The following is a 16,421-nucleotide window of genomic DNA, read 5'->3' as shown; positions in this document are numbered from 1 at the left end:
GCGGAGCTTGCAGTGAGCCGAGATCGCGCCACTGCACTCCAGCCTCCTGGGCGACAGAGCGAGACTCCGTCTCAAAAAAAAAAAAAAAAAAAGTGTAGTATAGATTGAGTATCCCTTACCCAAAATGCTTGGGACCAGAAGCATGTCTGATTTTGGATTTTTTTTTCAGATTTTATAATATTTGCATTGTACTTACTGTTAAACATGCCAAATCTAGAAATCTGAAATGCTCCAGTGAGCATTTTTGTTTTTTTTGTTTGTGTGTTTGAGTATCATGTTGGCATTCAAAAAGTCTCAGATTTTGAAGTATTTTGGATTTTCATATTAGGAATACTCAACCTATTTTATCTCTACAATGAAATAACACTCTGCCTTTAAAAAGGAGGAAATCCTGTCATTTGTAGCAATGTGGATTAACCTAGAGGACATCATGCTAAACAAATTAGCAAATCAGACACAGAAAGACAAATACTGCATGATCTCACATACATATGGTACCTTTAAAAGTTGAACCCATAGACAAAGAGTAGAATGGTTGTTGGAATGGGGAGAAGTTGGTCTTCTAAGGGTATGAAGATTGAATTAGGATGATTAAGTTCTGGAGATCCATTGTTCTACATTGTGACTGCAGGTAATAATGTATGCTTGAAAATTGCTAAAAGAGTAGATTTTAAATGTTCTTTCCACAAAAAATATAGGTATGCAAGATGATAGATAAGTTAATCAGCTTGATTTAATCATTTCACAGTGTATCAGAGTGTCACATTGTACACTGTAAACACATACAATTTTTGTCAATTGTAACTCAATAAAGCTGGGCAAAATTTTAAAAATAAATAGCACTAGTTAAGGTCATTACATATGGTTTTTTGTTGTCTTGTTTTTTTAAGTTTCGGGATACATGTGCAGGATGTGCAGGTTTGTTACGTAGGTAAAAGTGTGCCATAGGGGCTTGCTGCATCTGTCAACCCATCACCTATGTATTAAGCCCCGCATGCATTGCTCTTTTTCCTAATGCTCTCCCCCACCCCACCCTCCCAACAGGCCCCAGTGTGTGTGTTGTTCCCCTCCCTGTGTCCATGTGTTCTCATTGTTCAGCTCCCACTTATAAGTGAGAACATGTGGTGTTTGGTTTTCTGTGCCTGTGTTAGTTTGCTGAGGATAATGGCTTCAGCTTCATCCATGTCCCTGCAAAGGACATGATCTCACTCCTTTTTGTGGCTGCATAGTATTCCATGGTATATATGTACTACATTTTCTTTATCCAGTCTATCATTGGGCATTTGGGTTGATCCCATGTCTTTGCTATTGTGAATAGTGCTGCAATGAACATACACGTGCATGTACCTTTATTATTCAGAATCCACAAAGAACTCAAACAAATTTACAAGAAAAAAAGCAAAACAACCCCATTAAAAAGTGGGCAAAGGACATGAACAGACATTTCTCAAAAGAAGACATTTATGCAGTCAACAAACATGAAGAAAAGCTCAACATCACTGATGATTAGAGAAATGCAAATCAAAACCACAATGAGATACCATCTCACACCAGTTAGAATGGCGATTATTAAAAAGTCGAGAAACAACAAATGCTGACAAGGTTGCAGAGAAATAGGAATGCTTTTACGCTGTCAGTGGGAATTTAAATTAATTCAACCATTGTGGAAGACAGTATGGCGATTCCTCAAAGATTTAGAACTGGAAATACCATGTGACCCAGCAGTCCCATTCCTCTGGATGTAAACGTGATTTTTTTTAAGAGTTGTAGAGATGAATGACAGTGATGATTGCACAACATCGTGAGTGTATTTGGTACTACTAAACTGGACACTTAAAAATGGTTCCGATGGTAGATTTTATATGTATTTTAACACTGTTTTTTAAATTGGAGGAGGAAAAAGGAGAATACTGCGTATTCGCCTCCCTACAGGAAACCATTGTTTCTAGTTTTCAGCTTACCTTTGCAAAGATATCTTTGCATATACAAAAGGACACACACACACATTTCTTTAAATATTTTTACACAAATTGAAGCATACTATTATATATAAACCATTTAGTAATTTGCATTTTTTACTTAATGTATCATTTTTTTAAATATGAGCCCAGATGGAGAAGAAATACTTTAATGTATCTTATAACTTATTATCAATAGCTAAAGAGCTTTTTCATTCTTTTTACATCTGTACATAGAATCCATTGAAAGGAGGAACCATAATCTTGTTAACCACCTTTCAAAAATCAGTTTCTTTTTTACAGTCAAAACACTTAGTATAATAATGTACTCCAGAGCTTTTTATCATAGGGTCCACCATGTTAAATGTCTATAGAATTACAATAAATTTTCGCATACTTCTATTATTGCTTAAGCAAGTTTATGGCTCTGATCCTCATTGCCTGGACTATATAATCAGAGTGTGGTATCATTTGAAATGTTCAAGCTTATAAAGTCTTTTGTTTTTCTTATTGTTTACATCATAGATTTTGTTCATTCATATAGATTTTTTTTTTTTTTTTTTTTTGAGACAGAGTCTCACGCTGTCGCCCACACTGGAGTGCAGTGGCGCGATCTCGGCTCACTGCAATCTCCGCCTCCCAGGTTCACGCCATTCTCCTGACTCATCCTCCTGAGTAGCTGGGACTACAGGCGCCCGCCACCACACCTGGCTAATTTTTTGTATTTTTTAGTAGAGACGGGGTTTCACCGTGTTAGCCAGGATGGTCTCGATCTCCTGACCTTGTGATCCGCCCGTCTTGGCCTCCCAAAGTGCTGGGATTACAGGCTTCAGCCACCGCGCCTGGCTTATAGAGATTTTTGTGGTTCACATTTTAGACTCCATACCACTTAAGGATATATTACTTAGTCCTTTTCATTTATAGCAGCATCTTTATTTCTGAATCAATACTCAAAACAATTTTAAATAAACCCAAAATAATAGTCATTTTCTTTCCTAATAAGGAAAAGTATTTAGTTTAACAATTACATTTATGTTTATAGTTCTAAGTAAGACCCTGAGAGATTTTCAGAAAGGAATTAATGATTATTTTTGTCTTCCCCAGGGTTGGAAAGAGTGACTATGCTGTTTCTGGGATTGCATAATGTTCGTCAGACCTCCATGTTCCCTCGTGATCCCAAACGACTCACTCCTTAAATTCACACCTTGCCTCTGAACTCCAGTGTGGATGACAGAGCGAGAGACCCTCCCTCAAAAAAAACGAAGAAAGCCACACTTACTCTTTCCAGTAACCTGCTAGTGCACAGGCTGTACTTTAGGTACTTAAAATATGCACTAGAATAAATTTGCAAGGCCCTAAAGTATCACTGTTATTTTTGGAGTAATTCAGTATAGATATGTTTAAAAGAGATTTTTATAACTTCAGACGTGTGTCAGTAGGAAATACTTCAGAAATTCATATGGTTATGTTAAAAATTCATATTCTGTTACTACAGTAAATGTTACAAGTTTTAAACAGTTAAGATTGTACGACTTTTCTTCTTTTCTATATTACAGGGGCCCCAGTGTTAATGTCTTAGATTTTCAGTATTTGAACTTATTTTTTTAAATTCTGACATTGGAATAAGAATATTCAGATAGCATCTGAAATTTTAATGATTGTATAATTGGCATATCATGGAAAATTAATCAGAAAGTATCAGTTCTTAAAAGTTATGTCTAGAAATTATGTAAAGCAGGCTAAAATACTGGTTAGAAAGTATTCAGTGTAATCTTGTATTAAATTGTTAAATTCTAAACTTGAATTTCAATAAAATTTTAAAGCTAATTATAGTTTGTTTTTGTGTAACTTTGTGACCTGATTTTATAACTGGTGCTAGGCATTTATAATTTGGGAAAAGAAAATATATACAACTGGTTTATATAAATAAATGAAGACTAATATGTTGTCAACATGTATTCATTTCAGATATTTAGATGGGCATAGAGATAGAGTTCTTAAAGTTGACAGCTTGGGTCGGTTGACAGTTCATTTCACATAGGTTAAAATATATTGCAGAATTTTGTTTCATTTTTAACTGGAACTGGTACTGATACTTAGTGAACGTCACTAAAATACAGTCCCATCTTATCCATCAAAAAGAAATTTTTGTGTAAGAATTACAATTAGAAGCACTTTCCCTCTAGATTATTACAAATGTTGATGCTAATGTTAATTTTACATGAACCACAAATATTGGGCAGGAACAAAACATATTTTTGTACAGGAAGAAAAAATTATATGCAGAAAAATAGGGTCAAAAAGTTAGGAAGTTACCCCTGGACCACAAACATCTGCCCATTATTTTTGAAAGTTAAAGGGAGTGTTTACCATCTACATTGTGTAGTCTTTGAAAGTTTAGATTCAGTTCTTATTTTTTTCTTTCATATCCTACCAGAATACCTTAAATATAGAAGGTACCCCAAAAGTATTTCATAATTTAATCCACAGCAAGAAAAAATGAATATCCATCTTCTTCTATAGTATGTAATTGCTAGGCCCTAAAATAGTACAATAATATTGGCCCCAGAGCTGTTCTCAATTTCATATATTATAGCTTGTTTCAAAATAAAGTTTGTAAAGTCTTACAATGATGTAATCTTTTTTATTGTGAAGGTTTTCAAACATGCTGACCAAATTAGAACATGATAAAATACTCTTGTACCTATTATCCAGTCTTATCAAATCTTAACACTATCACATTTGCTTCAATTTTTTTTTTTTTTTTTTTTAATGTATTTGTTTTGAGACCAGGTTATGAGACTGGCTAATTTTTGTATTTTGGTAGAGACAAGATTTCTCCATGTTGCCCAGTCTGGTCTTGAACTTCTGGCCTCAAGTGATCCATCTGCCTTCGCCCCCCAAAGTGCTGGGATTATAGGTGTGAGCCGCTGTGCCTGACCTTCTTTTATATATATATACTTTTTTTGAGACAAGTCTTGCTCTGTGGTCGGCTGGAGTGCAGTGTCATGATCTTGGCTCACTGCAACCTCCTCCTCCCCAGTTCAAGGGATTCTCCTCAGCCTCCCAAGTAGCTGGGATTACAGGTGCCCGCCACCACGCCCAGCCAATTTTTGTATTTTTAGTAGAGATGGGGTTTCTCCATGTTGGCCAGGCTGGTCTCAAACTCCTGACCTCAGGTGATCCGCCTACCTGGGCATCCCAAAGTGCTGGGATTATGGGTGTGAGCCACTGTGCCTGCCTGGCCCTTATTTTTTAAAGAGAAAAGAAATTTAAAACAAAAAATTGTGGGCATAGTTAAGGCACCCTCTTACAGGTAACTATTACGAATTCAACATTTTATTCTTTTTCCTGTTTTTATATTTTTGCCAAATATTTATGTTTCTATAAATGTAAATGTCTAATATTGTTTTGCAGATTTATTTGATATGTAAATCCTGAGATTTTCATTGGAATTACCTTAAATTTATAGAATAATTTGAAAAGGCTTGGAATTTCCTTCTCTTTAGTCTTCCAGTGAATGAACATGGTATATCTCTTCATTTATTGATTTTTTTTAATTGTAGTAAAACATTTTTATATCTTTAAAAGTATTTTGCGAGGCCGGGCGCAGTGGCTCAAGCCTGTAATCCCAGCACTTTGGGAGGCCGAGGCGGGCGGATCACGAGGTCAGGAGATCAAGACCATCCTGGCTAACACAGTGAAACCCCGTCTCTACTAAAAAATACAAAAAAAAAAAAAATAGCCGGGCGAGGTGGCGGGCGCCTTTAGTCCCAGCTACTCGGGAGGCTGAGGCAGGAGAATGGCGTGAACCCGGGAGGCAGAGCTTGCAGTAAGCCAAGATCTGGCCACTGCACTCCAGCCTGGGCGACAGAGTGAGACTCCGTCTCAAAAAAAAAAAAAAAAAAAAGTATTTTGCTTTTTGTGTGATGTTATTGTTTACTCCTATCAGCATTTTATTCTCAAAATTATCAAAGAATTTAGTACTGTTAATGCTGGACATCCTTGTCCTTTGCAGATCTGAAGATATTTTAGCTGAGTCAGAACAGCCTTGGCAAGGATCTGCTAAACATGTGGTGAGGGGAGAAACTGGTGAGGTAGCTTAGTGTTTTTTGTGGGCAGGATTTAATGAGTACTCTTGAAAATGAAATATTCAGTGTAACAGAATGTAAAAGATCACACTCTGTTGCCCAGGCTGGAGTGCAGGGGCAGGATCTCAACTCACTGTATCCTCCACCTCCTGGGCTCAAGCAGTCTACCTCAGCCCCCTAAGTAGCTGGGACTACAGGCCCACACCACCACACCCAGCTAACTTTTGTATGTTTAGTGAAGACATGTAGTAGTTGTCATGTTGTCCAGGCTGGTCTTGAACTCCTGGGCTCAAGCGATCCACCTGCCTTGGCTCCTCAGAGTGCTGGGATTACAGACACGAGCCACCGTGCCCGGCTTGTGTGTTTTTTCAGTTTCAGCCCAGAAATAAATGTTCCCCATGAATTCAATCATAATATAGACATTATTTTGTTTACTGTAATTTTACTTAACATTAGCATATTAAAACTGCTTTTAATTTTCCAGTTTATGTTAGAACACCTTACAGTGTTTTTTTTCTACTGGGAATGAAACCATGCCCCAAGGAGTTAAAAAAAAAAAAGTTAACAAAAATTCTTGGATGTGCAGGATAAATGGATAAGAAAAACAACTTAAGACTCGCCTCCCTTATAATAAAGCTGTCTAAAATTAGTTAAAACCAATATGGCTAACTAGAGTTTACACAGCAAGCTTGCTAATGTTACAGCCTAAAGTTTCACCACATATTTTATACTAACTACCTCCAAATTGGCACATGGGACCCATAAAGAGGCATAAAGAGGTAATACACATGCCAAAGAACTTTCCAGACCTCTTCCACCAATCACCTACTAATCCCAGAATCCACCCCCTAAAGGATAAAATCACTGCCTTAACACCAGCACAGAGACAGCAATTTGAGCTGCACTCCTGTCTCCTTGTAAGTCACTTGAAATAAAAAGCTTTTCTCAGAAACCCAGTGTCATTTTATTGGCTTAGAGCATTGGGCAGTGAGCCACTTCTGCTTGGTAGCAGGATTGGGATCTCCTTTTCCATGACATTTTTGAATTGTTAGGAGGGTAAAGAACACTATCAGTTATCAATTTTTATATGTTGCCTTTTTATGCAGCAGTATTCTTGATCTCTTACTCGTTCTAATAGTTTGTATTGAGTATCTTATATTTTCAAGATAGGTGGACAGGTGTGAGAAAGGATAGCATAACAGTAAGAAGTATGGGTTCTTTCAGCCACACTGCCTGGGTTCAGACTCTGGTTTTGCTCTTACATTAACAAATGTATAACCTTGGATAACTTGCTTATCCTCAGCTTTCCTCATTTGCAGAATCCTACATCATGAGACTATTATGGGAATTAAAGAGTAGAACACAGAATAGTGTGGGGCAAACTAAGAGTTTAGTCTTTTCCTGCCTCATTCTTTTATTTGCCGATTGCATTCATTAGATTGGTTCTTGAGTAGAGTGTTGAATAAAAGCAGTGATGGAGGCATACTTGTATTGTTTTTATTTAAATACTAAAGTCTTTTTTTTTTTTTTTTTTTTTTTTTTGAGATGGAGTCTCGCTCTGTCACCCAGGTTGGAGTGCAGTGGCCGGATCTCAGCTCACTGCAAGCTCCGCCTCCCGGGTTCACGCCATTCTCCTGCCTCAGCCTCCCGAGTAGCTGGGACTGCAGGCGCCCGCCATGTCGCCCAGCTAGTTTTTTGTATTTTAGTAGAGACGGGGTTTCACCGTGTTAGCCAGGATGGTCTCGATCTCCTGACCTTGTGATCCGCCTGTCTCGGCCTCCCAAAGTGCTGGGATTACAGGCTTGAGCCACCGCGCCTGGCCTAAATACTAAAGTCTTGAGATTAAGTGTGATAATTTCTGTAGGTGGTTTTTGTTTTCACTGTGTTTTTTGTTTTTGAGACAGGGCCTTGATCTCTTAGGCTGGAGTACAGTGGTGCAATTTCAGCTCACTGCAGTCTCAACCACCCAGGCTCAAGCAATCCTCCCACCTCAGCCTCCCAAGTAACTGGGACTACAGGTGTGTGTCACCACACCCAGCTAAATTTTTGTATTTTTTTGTAGAGACAAAAAACGTATGTTGCTCAGTCTGGTCTCGAATTCCTGGGTTCAAGAGATCAGGCTGCCTCAGCTTCCCAAAGTGCTGGGATTACAGACATGAGCCACTTTGCCTGGCCTTTAGATTTTTAATAAACGTCTTTTATCAGGTTAATGAAGATTTCATTTGTTCACTTTCTGTTATGAATAAATTTTGAATTTGTCAAATACTTTATCAGTATTTGCTGTGATTTTTTCATTGTTGTTTGGATATAGTGGACTATAGCAACAGAAATCCCTGATGCTGTTTTTCTGGAATAAATGTTGTTTGATCACTACGTATTATTTTGTGTATGCAGCTGGGCATGGACAACATAGCAACACCTCCTCTCAACAAAAAATGAAAATTAGCCAGTGTGGTGGCACATGTTTGTAGTCCTAACTACTTGGGAGGCTGAGCCAGGTGGATGACTGGAGCTCAGGCATTCAAGGTACAGAGAGCTATGATGCTATCACCACGCCCTTGCCTGGGTGACACAGTGAAACCCTATCTCTAAACATTTCTAAAGTAAATTTTGTGTATGTACTACTGAATTCAATTTGATAATTTTATTTAAATGTTTTTCATTTTGTTCAGGTATACACAACAAAATTCATTTTAAGTGTACAGTTTTATGAATTTTGGTAATTGTATACAGTCAAGTAACCTTCACCATACTCAAGCTACAGAACATTTCCACTGCACCAGAAAGTTTCATAGTGTGTCTTTATAGTCAGTCCCCATTGCTAGCAACCCAAGGTCTATTTTTGCCTTTTCTAGAATTTTATATAAACAGAACAATACAGTATGCAGTCTTGTGTATTTAACTTCTTTCATTAAGCATAATTTTTTGAGATTCACCCATGTTGTTGCATATATTAATAATGTGTTTCTTTTTATTGAGTAGTATTCTGTAGAATAGATATACTGTAATTTATTTATCCATTCACCAGTTAATGGATATCTAGGTAGCTTCCAGTTTTTAATCTATAATGAATAATGCTGCTGTGAGCAATCATTGGCAAGTCTTTATATAGACATGTTTCTATTTCTTTTGGATAGATACCTAAGCGTAAATTTTCTGGATTACATAAGCGTACTGTTTTGGTTTGTACTACTATAACAAAATACCATAGATTGGGTAATTTAAAAAAACAGAAATTTATTTATCATAGTTCTGGAGACTGAGAAGTCCAAGATCAGGGTGCCAGCAGTGTCTGGTGAGGGACTCAGTCCCTCCTTCAAAGATGGTGCCTTGTTGCTGCATCCTCTGGAGGGAACAAATGCTGTATCCTCACATGGCAGAAGGAATAGAAGGGCAAGAAAAGGTCTAAACTACTCTCCAGCCCTTTGATAAGGTGGATAATCCATTCGTGAGGGCAAAGCCTCATGACTTAATCACTTCCCAAAAGGCCCCACCTCAACACCACCACAATGGGAATTAAGTTTCAACATGAATTTGTTTTTTCTTTCCAACTTTTATTTTAGGTTCAAGGGGTACATATGCCAGTTTGCTACATGGGTAAATTGCATGTTGAGGGGGTTTTGGAGTAAAGATTATTTCATCACCCAGGTAATAAACATAGGCAGTTTTCGGTTTTGTTTTGTTTTGTTTTTCTCTCTCTCTTTTTCTGGAGTAGTTGTTTGTAACAAAATGATAGGTAGTTTTTCAATCCTCACCCTCCTCCCACCCTTGACCCTCAAGTAGGCCCCCGTGTCTATTGCTCCTTCTTATGTTCACGTGTACTAAATGTTTAGCACCCACCTGTAAGTAAGAACATACAATATTTGGTTTTCTGTTCCTGCATTAATTTGCTTAGGATAATGGCCTCCAGCTCCATCAGGTTGCTGCAAAGGACATTATTTCATTCTTTTTTTTTTTTTTTTTTGAGACGGAGTCTCGCTCTGTCGCCCGGGCTGGAGTGCAGTGGCCGGATCTCAGCTCACTGCAAGCTCCGCCTCCCGGGTTTATGCCATTCTCCTGCCTCAGCCTCCTGAGTAGCTGGGACTACAGGCGCCCGCCACCTTGCCTGGCTAGTTTTTTTTTTTTTTTTTTGTATTTTTTAGTAGAGACGGGGTTTCACCATGTTAGCCAGGATGGTCTCGATCTCCTGACCTGGTGATCCGCCCGTCTCGGCCTCCCAAAGTGCTGGGATTACAGGCTTGAGCCACTGCGCCCGGCCTATCTCATTCTTTTCTATGGTTACCTAGTATTCTGTGCTACACGTGTACCACATTTTCTTTATCCAGTCCACTGCTGATGGCCGTTGAGGTTGATTCCATGTCTTTACTATTGTGAATAGTGCTGTGATGAACATACATGCATATGTCTTTCGGGTAGAACGATTATATTCCTTGGGTATATACCCAGTAATGGGATTGTTAGGTTGAATGGGTAGTTTCATGTTTTTTGAGAAATCTCCAAATTGCTTTCCATAGTAGCTGAACCAATTTACATTCCCACCAGTAGTGTATAAACACTTCCTTTCTTCACAACCTCACCAGTATCTGTTATTTTTTGGCTTCTTAATAATAGCCATCCTCACTGGTGTGAAATAGTACCTCATTGTGGTTTTCATTTGCATTTCTCTAATGATTGGTGGTATTGAGCATTTCTTCATATGCTTGTTGGCTGTGTGTCTTCTTTTGAGAAGTGTCTGTTCATGTCCTTTGCCTGTTTTTGTTTTTGGTTTTTTGTATTTTTAGTATAGATGAGGTTTCACCATGTTGGCCAGGCTGGTCTCAAACTTCTGACTTCAAGTGATCTGCCTCCCAAAGTGCTGGGATTACAGGCGTGAGCCATCGTGCCTGGCCCTAACTCATATTTTTAAGTGAATGTATATACAATACATTACTACATAGATGGGCTAAATAAGAATATGTTTTTTAACATATTGTTAACATAACAAATTTTTTTTTCTTTTTTTCTCCACTGTGCATGTTAGGATCTGGAAGTATTTAGACCATTAAAATAGCCTGGGTTTTTTTGTTGTTGTTGTGTTTTGTTTCTGGGCTGTGGTTATAGATTCTAAGTGACACTGCCTTTGGCAGTGTCTAACCATAAAAAAAAAAAAATACAACATTCTCCTAATTTCTGTTTCAGTTCAGTTGGCTGGCACTTGAGGGTTTCTCTAGATTTTGAGTTGTATTTGCTACCTGCTGTGTCAGTTTCTCAAAAGTCAGATAGACTCAGATTAATACAAACATTTTTATTTTTCCACTTTCTGCCAAATGTCAACATCTGCACAAATGATTGGCTAACTCACCAAAGGAGTGCTTTGTTCACCACGTGGTGGTGTAAACCAAAAAGTGACTGAGGCAAATCAGATGATTAGAAGCTTATTTTGCCAAGGTTGAGGACAAGCCTGGGAAACAAAACACAAGTTACAGTTGGATCTGTGACCCATGCTTTCTACAGAGAAGGTTTGGGGAACTTCAATATTTAAAAGGGAAAAAGCAAGCAGGAGAGGAAGGGGGAAAAAAAGGAGGGAGGGTAGGCAGTGAGGCAAGCGGATGCATTCTTGTGAGGCTTTGATTAAGGCCCAGTGAATCTGCATTTTACATGTGAAAATAAAGGAGTAGGGGGGTAGTCAATTATGCATTTGTCTCAGCTCAGTAAATCTATATTTTGCATAAGATAAAGTAAGCATGTGAAGTTACAGCCATCTGGGAACAAAAAAAGGTTTTTTGTGTATGACTCAGTTCCCAAGTTTAACTTTTCCTTTGGCTTAGCTAGTTTGGATTCCCAAGATTGTATTTTTCTTTCACAGTGTCTTACATTTCCTCATCAGCACAGCAGAACCCACACCACCAGCCCCTGATGTTCTCTCTCCAGATGGGATGCATTTGCCATTTCTTCCCCTTGCTCAGCCAGAAAACGTTGTCCTTTTATCTCATCAGACCGGACATACCTTCAACCCTCCTTTCCCCAGGCCTGCTTCTCTCTCCCAACACTTACAGAAATGAGTCTTCTGCTCCAAAAGCTGCTCAGGATCTTCCAAATACTCACCTGTCCATTCACTATATTGCAGGTTATTCAACCAATGAAAAACGTGACTATCTTACTATCAAAACCACATGGTTTTGGCGCTGTGGGAGGCGGGCGGGAGCCCAGGCCTGGAGCTGGCACCCTTGGAGCGACGCCTGGAGGGGTCCCCAGGCAGAGCCTGCGCGTCCACTTGGACCTGCCCACCTTCTACCATATCTTGGTACCACAGCCCTCAATGTGGGGGCCACTACATTCACTGGGACCCCAAGATCTCGGCCAGCTACCCCCACAGCGGCCACAGCCCCCTAGAAGACCTGGGCTCAGCTTCTACATGGAGCTGGGGCCCTATGGCTACTGGGACCCCAGTGTCCTGGTCCCTTCCTGGTATCCAACCGGCATGGCTGATGGTCACAGGGAACCCTCAGATGACCTGGTGCCTGCCATTCTGGACACCACCCATCAGTGCAGATCGAGGTGACCGGATCCACACCCAACCCCACATCCACATCCAACCCCAGGAGGCCAGGATGACATCACTGTATGTGACAACATCAAGTATATCATTGACATGGATGACTCCCATGGTGCATTTTATCCCTGGAAGAACAGCGTGGGCAAGAGCACCCCACTCTTTCTATGGCTCATACCTGACATCCCTTGAGGCCTGGACCCACCTCCTGACACCAAACAGGCCCCACTATGGGGTCTTCATAGCGCTGCTGGTGGAAGAGGGCCACACCCACATGTCCTGGCTGTGGGATTTGACAGCATGTCCACCTATTTTGTCTCCAGCAGTTTCTCCTGGGGCTCCTCCCATCAGAACTGGAAAGCTGTGAAGAACTTTTGTGATGCCAACAACCTCATGTCCATTCCCAGCGTGGGGCCTGGCTACATAGATAGAAACTAGCATCCAGGCCTGGAACAACCACAATACGGAGAACAGGGTCAATGGCAAGGACTATGACAGGGCCCTGCAGGCGGCCCCGAGGGGTGAGGCCCAAGAGCAGCTCCATCATCTCCTTCAATGAGTGGCCCAAGGGCACCCAGATGGAGAAGGCCGCTCCCAAGAAGACACCCCCGCCTGTATTTGGACTACTGCCTCTTCAGCTCAGCCTGTACCTGGAGCTGACCCGCTGCTGGGCAAGCACTTCATCAAAGAGAAGGTGCAGTGGCTCAGGTGAGGGGCCTGTAAACACGGGCGTGAGGTGCCGATGCCCTTGCCTCGCTGGAATGTCACCACGTGGGGCTCGGCTGAGGCTGGAGGCCCTCAATCCTTCCCACGTTGGCAGCTGAGTGCTTCTGGGTGAGCCCTCAGGCCTGGGCCTGTGTAGCACAGAGCCGGTTCCTCAGGCAAGTGGTGTTGGGGTGCTGTGGGGATGGGAACCACCAAGGCTGACAGGTGACTGGACTCAGCCCAGGGCAGCTCCATGTCCTGGGAACACTTTCATGTAACCCCTTCTAGTTTTGAACTCCGCAGCAGGCCGGTGCTGTGTAGTGGCCACCTAGTCACCGCCCTTGGAAGGGTGTCAGGGTCTGGGCTCGTGTGCATCCTGCTCCCTTCTGCCAGCCTGAGTCCTCTCCTCAGGCCTCCTTCCCACATCGTCTGTCTTCTCTAAGCCAGGGAGCCATATTGAAAGTTCTAAAAAGGGAACTTCTAGGTTTAAGCTCCTCCCAGTAGATTCCTGAACCCAATTATCTGGAAATCATCCTAAGTGCTCTCAGGTTCATTGAACACTTGCTCCTCAAGCACGTCCTATGTGCCAGGTGCCAGGGAAAACTTGACCAAGGAGAGGTTCCTGTCCTAAAACTTACAGGACCCAAGCTTTCCTTATCCAGTGCAGCCTTGTAGCTAGTGCCCGGGCACAGGCGTTTTTCTTTTTGCAGTTTTACCCAGTGTTGGGAGTTCAGTTCTTTTTACTCCAAAAAATACCTCTATGTGGCTGGGCACAGTAGCTCATGCCTGTAATCCCAGCACTTTGAAAGGCTGAGGTGGAAGGATCACAAGGTCAAGAGTTCAAGACCAGCCTGGCCAACATGGCGAAACCCCGTCTCTAAAAATACAAAAATTAGCCAGGCATGGTGGCGGGCACCTGTAATCCCAGCTACTCAGAAGGCTGAGACAAGAGAATCACTTGAACCTGGGAGGCAGAGGTTGCAGTGAGCCGAGATCATGCCATTGCACTCCAGCCTGGGCAACAAAAGCAAGACTCCGTCTCAAAAACAAAACAAAACAAAACAAAAAAACCCAAAACCTCTGTGCTCCAGAGCCTACTTTTTCCCAGATGCATATTTAGCTCCAGGGAGAGGAATAGGAGGACACCCCCTCCCTTTAGCTGCCTGAACTGAACGAGGCCCACTCACTAAAGCCATGTCCAGTGCTCCTGTGATTTGTGGTAATTAAATATGAACTGGTATTCTAAAAAAAAAAAAAAAAAAACAAAAAAACATGGTTTCATTTTCTCTAAAATTTCTGTTACTTTGTCTCTTTAACTAGGTTTTGTTTTGTTTTGTTTTTGGGGGGTTTTTTTGGAGACAGCATCTCACTCTGTTGCTTAGACTAGAATGCAGTAGCACCATCTTGGCTTACTGTAGCCTCTGCTTCCTGGGTTCAAGCGATTCTCCTGCCTCAGCCACCTGAGTAGCTGGGATTACAGGTGTGCGCCACCACCCCCAGCTAGTTTTTATATTTTTAGTAAGGTGGGGGTTTCACTATGTTGGCCAGGCTGGTCTTGAACTCCTGATCTCAAGTGATCCACCAGCCTTGGCCTTCCAAAGTGCTGGGATTACAGGCGTGAGCTGCCATGCCTGGCCTCTTTAACTAGGTTTTAAACAATTTGGTGTAGCAGCGTGGAATCAGAAAACTTCAGGTTCAGATTTTGACCTGACACTAGGTATAGTTCTGAGCACAGAATTCACATCTGTCGAGTAGAGTAAATGATGCTTTCCTTGAAAGAGTATGAGGATTAAATGAGACCCATAAGCAAAGACTCTTCTATAGCTCCTGACATATAAAATATATTCACTAAACAGGTATTGTTAATGCTATGGGTAGGGACCACATTTTAAACTTTTTTTTTTTTTTTCTTTTTCAGACAGGGTCTCGCTCTGTCACCCAGGCTGGAGGGCAGTGGCAATCATAACTCACTGCAGCTCAACCTCCTGGGCTCAAGTGATCTTCCCACCTCAGCTCCCAAGGAGCTAGGACTACAGGCACACACCCAGACAATTTTTTATTTTTTGTAGAGATGGGGTCTCACTATGTTGCCCAGGCTGGCCTCAAACTCCTGAGCTACCTGCCTCAGCCTCTCAAAGTGCTGGAAGTACAAGTGTGAGCCACCATGCCCTGACCACATTTTAAACTTTTTGTAGTCCCACATTCATAGCATAATGATGAGTATATGGCATGTGCCTGATATTACTTACAAACTGATGACTTAGTTTTGGGAGTTCGGAGATAAAGCTGATAATAATAAACCAAAGATAAAATGTATTTATTCTAGAAGTTTTATTTTTACATTCACACCTGACAGTGTATTATGTACCTTTGTGTTTGATAGTGTGTGTGAATATAGTTAGTTGAGAGATGAAAATATGACCCATAGGCCTTTCTTTAAAATGAGCTGTCTGCCTAAGGCACTTTGTAAAATCTTACCACTTTTTCTCTACAGTCTTTCTTCAAATCATTATGTATTAGCTTAATTAAAATGAGCTGCCAGACTCATAATTTCTACCCAGAACATTAAACTGGTAGCTGCTACTATTTCTCATGGATAAAGATACCATGTTCCTAGAGCAAGAAAATTCTCTGCTTTCAAAGTAAGTAATTCTGAAGAAACTTTTTTTTTTTTTTTGATGTGGAGTCTCTCTCTGTTGCCCAGGCTGGAGTGCAGTGGCAGGATCTTGGCTCACTGCAACCTCTGCCTCCTATGTTCAAGCGATTCTCCTGCCTCAGCCTCCCGAGTAGCTGGGATTACAGGTGCCCACTACCACGCCCAACTAATTTTGTATTTTTAATAGAGATGGGGTTTCACCATGTTGGCTAGGCTGGTCTCAAACTCCTGACCTTAAATGATCCACTCACCTCAGCTTCCCAAAATGCTGAGATTACAGGCGTGAGCCACTGTGCCCAGCTAGGAACTCTTTTCAGATACCTTTTTAAAACCTTATTCTTTAAAACTATTCAGCTTCCCTGGTGATCATGAATTGAAACAACAGTGAGGTGACAAACTGGCAATGAAAATAAAATATACTTATTGTTCACCACAGGGTGGAGAATTGGGAACTTTGAGGTGCTGTTGGTGGAGTATAA

At 41.0% G+C, this 16,421-nt stretch overlaps 1 protein-coding gene and 1 pseudogene across 1 annotated transcript in view; both read left to right on the top strand.

The window, feature by feature from the left end:
* The window catches only part of DARS1 (aspartyl-tRNA synthetase 1), an 82,403-nt gene extending 78,618 nt beyond the window's left edge, over positions 1-3,785 (top strand). The window contains exon 16 of the mRNA XM_023193747.1: positions 3,063-3,785. Within this exon, the coding sequence (XP_023049515.1) occupies positions 3,063-3,154 (92 nt within the window). The 3' untranslated portion in view covers positions 3,155-3,785. The remainder of the gene's footprint in view (positions 1-3,062) is intronic.
* An 8,301-nt stretch (positions 3,786-12,086) lies between these two features.
* LOC111527467 lies at positions 12,087-13,728 on the top strand (annotated as a pseudogene).
* The last annotated feature ends 2,693 nt before the right edge of the window (positions 13,729-16,421 follow it).

The sequence above is a fragment of the Piliocolobus tephrosceles genome, chromosome 11, assembly GCF_002776525.5.
Source record: "Piliocolobus tephrosceles isolate RC106 chromosome 11, ASM277652v3, whole genome shotgun sequence".
Lineage (NCBI taxonomy): Eukaryota > Metazoa > Chordata > Mammalia > Primates > Cercopithecidae > Piliocolobus > Piliocolobus tephrosceles.
The sequence above is the reverse complement of the archived record's forward strand: the minus strand, read 5'-3'. Positions and strand labels throughout refer to the sequence as shown.